At 54.6% G+C, this 3506-nt stretch overlaps 1 protein-coding gene across 1 annotated transcript; it reads right to left on the minus strand.

Moving 5' to 3' along the window:
* Positions 1 to 1599: 1599 nt before the first annotated feature.
* Positions 1600 to 2259, minus strand: CDC42EP2 (CDC42 effector protein (Rho GTPase binding) 2). The gene has a single exon (XM_006860936.1). It carries the CDS (start codon positions 2257 to 2259, stop codon positions 1600 to 1602), a length of 660 nt encoding a protein of 219 aa, XP_006860998.1.
* Between the last annotated feature and the right edge of the window lie 1247 nt (positions 2260 to 3506).

Genomic DNA, 3506 nt, shown 5'->3' on the forward strand with positions numbered 1-3506 from the left:
ATGAGGCTTTCTGCTCCTGTAAAGATTTACAGCCTCGGAAACCCTGTACAGGGTCGCTATGGGTCAGAACCGACTCCACGGCACATAACCACTAGCCATCTCCACTAGCAGCCCCATTCCTCATGCCTACAGCGGCTTCCTCCTCTTGGATCCCTGGTCTGGGTGGTGCCTCTCTGAAACCTAGGACTAACTGGGCTTCTCTCCTACTTCACATCTTTCCCCAGCTCCCCACTGCCTTTAGTCTTATCACGCAAAACTGCCCTAAATCAACAGAAACCTGCTTTTCCAGCGTGTGAGTCCTACTTCTCTTAAGCCCCAAATTACACACCCCACTTTTGAATAGTGATCTCTAGCTTTCTCAACAACCCTGTGAAGGTGGGATTCAGGAGCTCCATTTTACAGATGTGAAAACTGAGTTCCACACAGGTCAGACTCTGAGGCCCCAGCTTGTTTTCCACAGGGCGATTCCTCTCTGTCATTCATTATGATGCCTTAGTGACTTTGCTTATGCATGAGTGTGATGCAGACATCCCTCAGTTACACCTGATCACTCTCACATATCCGGACACTATCGTACCTGTCCCCAGGCATTGCTGATTATACTGTTTAATTGGAAGAGTTCACCATTGTTAGAAATCATCCTACTTGTTTATACATGGACCATCCTCCTCTCAGACTGGAACATCAGCTCCGAGAGAGCAGGGATGCTGTCTGTCTTGTGTCCCAGCCCTGAGAGCCACACTTGGCACATTGCAGATGCTCAGGAAACAGCCGTGGCTCCAGCTGATGGGCTGGATCCTCTGAGCAGCACCGAATCCCCTCTCTCCAGTGCTCTCTCTCGCAGCCTCTGCCACTGCAGACTCTCCCTGGGAGTTTCTGCGTGAGGTCTTGTGCTTAGGGTTTCGCTTGGGTCTCCTCCACTACCTGCGAACACCGGCCAATGTGGAAGCACCCACAGTTGGGCACTTGGTCTGTTCTGGCCCCATCTACTGCATGGTGGGAATCAGACACAATCTTCCTAAGGGCAGGACCCACCCCCGACAAGGATTCTGGGACCAGGGTCTCCCTCAGGGTGAGCTCACAGCTCTAAGAGTCCGGCCCAGTGTCAGGAGGAAACCTGAGACAGATGGGACAAGGGACAGGGAACACAGCTACTACTGCAGCTAGTTTATTGCAACCAGAATCCCCCAGTCATGTGGGGGAGGAGGAGGGGACCAAGCAGGACACTGTCACTGGTATGACACCCAGGTTAGCCTCCTTACCAGCTGGCTGAGCCCCTGCCTCCGTACCTCCTTTCCCCCCAAGTCAGGACCTCCCACAGGGCTGAGCCAGAAGGAAGGCAGGGGGCATCTACCTCAGCAGAACCTTTACCCAGGATGTCTGAGTGAAGGGATGGGGATGTGGCTCAGGGTTCTAGGCTACCACTTCCTGCCCTTGTCCTTGGTGGGCTGCTAGGGGAAGCCACCTGACATTCTGCCCATGGGTTAAGGACACAGGAGGGAAACAAAAGCTCCAAGAGAGACAACAGGGTCTGAGAGCACACAGTGGGCCCTGGGGTGGCTGCCTCTTAGGTCCGGCTGTGACCCCCCTCCCCAGCTGTTACGTGGGGATCTGCATGTGGTTCAGGTCCTGCTCCATAATCTGGAGCACATCGTCCAGGATGGAGGGGCCCAGGTCCACGTGCAGGGAGAGCAGAGAGCTGGCGTGGGACAGGAAGGGGTCCTCAGCTTCCGATTCGGGGGTCAGCCCATTGTGGGTAGGTCCAGCCTCTGGAGTTCTCCAAACATCCATGCCCCTTGCCTCCTGTGGGGAGGGCTGTGGGGAGGACTTCGGGGAGGGCTGTGGGGTCTCCAGGTGCAGCCGCGGGGGCTTGGGAGGGGCCTGGGCGAGGGGCAGGGTGAGTGCCTGGGGCCCAGCAATGACCGGGAGGGATATAGCATTCTTGAGCAGCGGGGACAGCCCATCAGGGAGCTCCCGCCCAGATACCGTGGCAGTGCGCGTGAACTGGAAGGGAAGGTCCATGGTGCTGTCTTCTTCCTCCGGCCCTTCACCCGCTGTCCCGGGAAGGAGATGGAACTTGCCCTGAAGGAAGGAGATGTCTCCGAACATGTCTCCTCCACCACCACTGCCGATGTGGATGGTGTGGCGGAAGTCCCCCAGTGGTGGGCTGATCATATCTGAGGACAGTAGGTCCCTCAGCTTCTCCTTCTTGCCCTTGCGGCTGCTGCGCTTCAGGTAGATGGGCACCTTGGTGGACATTTTGACACTGCACCCAGGTCTGAGCTTCACGCTGGCCCCTTACCACCTGCCACTAGAATACTCACTCAGATAGTGATTTCAGGCCTCAGAGTTTGTCAAAGGGCTAGGGGACAAGGGTGTGTGAGGTCTGACCAAAGTTGATCCAAGGCAAAGTCACTTTCTCCCACAAGGGTTGAAAGCTCAGTCCGGAAACCGGAAGTCTTGTAGACAGCAATGATCTTTGATCTTGTCCTCTCAAATTCCTCCTTCGTCCAAGGCCGAGAACTGTCCTGCTCTGAAACACAAAGGGTCAAAGTCAGGACAGCAGGGTAAAAGTCAGAAGCATCTGTCTTGACCGCAGAACTTGGGTGGAGTCACCCTTCTGGGGGAGCCTTCTTCACTCACAAACTCACTGCTGTTGAGAGTTTGGATCATCAGGGCAGACCCTCTCCCTTGGCACATGGGGAAACTGAGGCTTGGGCCGTTGAGTTTCAGGCCAAAGTCACACACTAAGTCTCTTGCCTGTCTCACCCCTACTCTGACTACCATTGGTCATCATCAACTGTGCCGCATACTGTGACAAGTGTCCAATTGTGTGTTTGGGGGAGTCTCATAAACGTGCCTCCAGTCCCTCCAGGACCAAAGACAGAGACCTTGTCACCTCCTTATCCCACGTGGCCGGGCATAGACCTAGACGTCCAGCTGATGCTCAGGAAACACCTCTGAGGGTCTCTTCTCTCCTTCTCAGGGTTCCTTGAGGGAGAAGCCAAGTCTAATATTCTATCTGCCTCTCCCCCTGCCCAGCCTCTAGGGGGAGGATGGAGTGGGGAGTGAGTACAGATACACTGGGACCCCTTGCTCGATGCCTGTCACTTTGTGGAGCTCTTGTTGTTAAGTGCCATGGAGTCGGTTCTGACTCACAGTGACCCTATATAGGGTTTCTGAGAAGCGGCTGGTGAGCTTGAACTGCTGACCTTGCAGTTCAAACCAACCTTGAGGTCCAGTGCATTAACCCACTGTTGTTGTTGTTGTTAAGTGTTGTCAAGTTGGCTCAGACTCATAGCGACGCTGTATAGGGTTTCCAGCTGCTCCTTGGAAACCCTATACAAGGTCGCTATGGATCGGAACCGACTCGACAGCACTTCACAACAACAACATTTGCCTAGTGGTGATGGTTATGTGCCACAGAGACGGTTCCGACTCATAGCGACCCTGCACAGGGTTTCCAAGGCTGTAAATCTTTAAGGGAGCAGAAAGCCTCATCTTTC

The sequence above is a fragment of the Chrysochloris asiatica genome, unplaced genomic scaffold (assembly GCF_000296735.1).
Source record: "Chrysochloris asiatica unplaced genomic scaffold, ChrAsi1.0 scaffold00040, whole genome shotgun sequence".
Classification (NCBI taxonomy): Eukaryota; Metazoa; Chordata; class Mammalia; order Afrosoricida; family Chrysochloridae; genus Chrysochloris; species Chrysochloris asiatica.

What these genes read in the sequence shown, in the direction of transcription:
- CDC42EP2 (XM_006860936.1), bottom strand. Translation starts at nt 2,259, where the DNA reads ATGTCCACCAAGGTGCCCATCTACCTGAAGCGCAGCAGCCGCAAGGGC.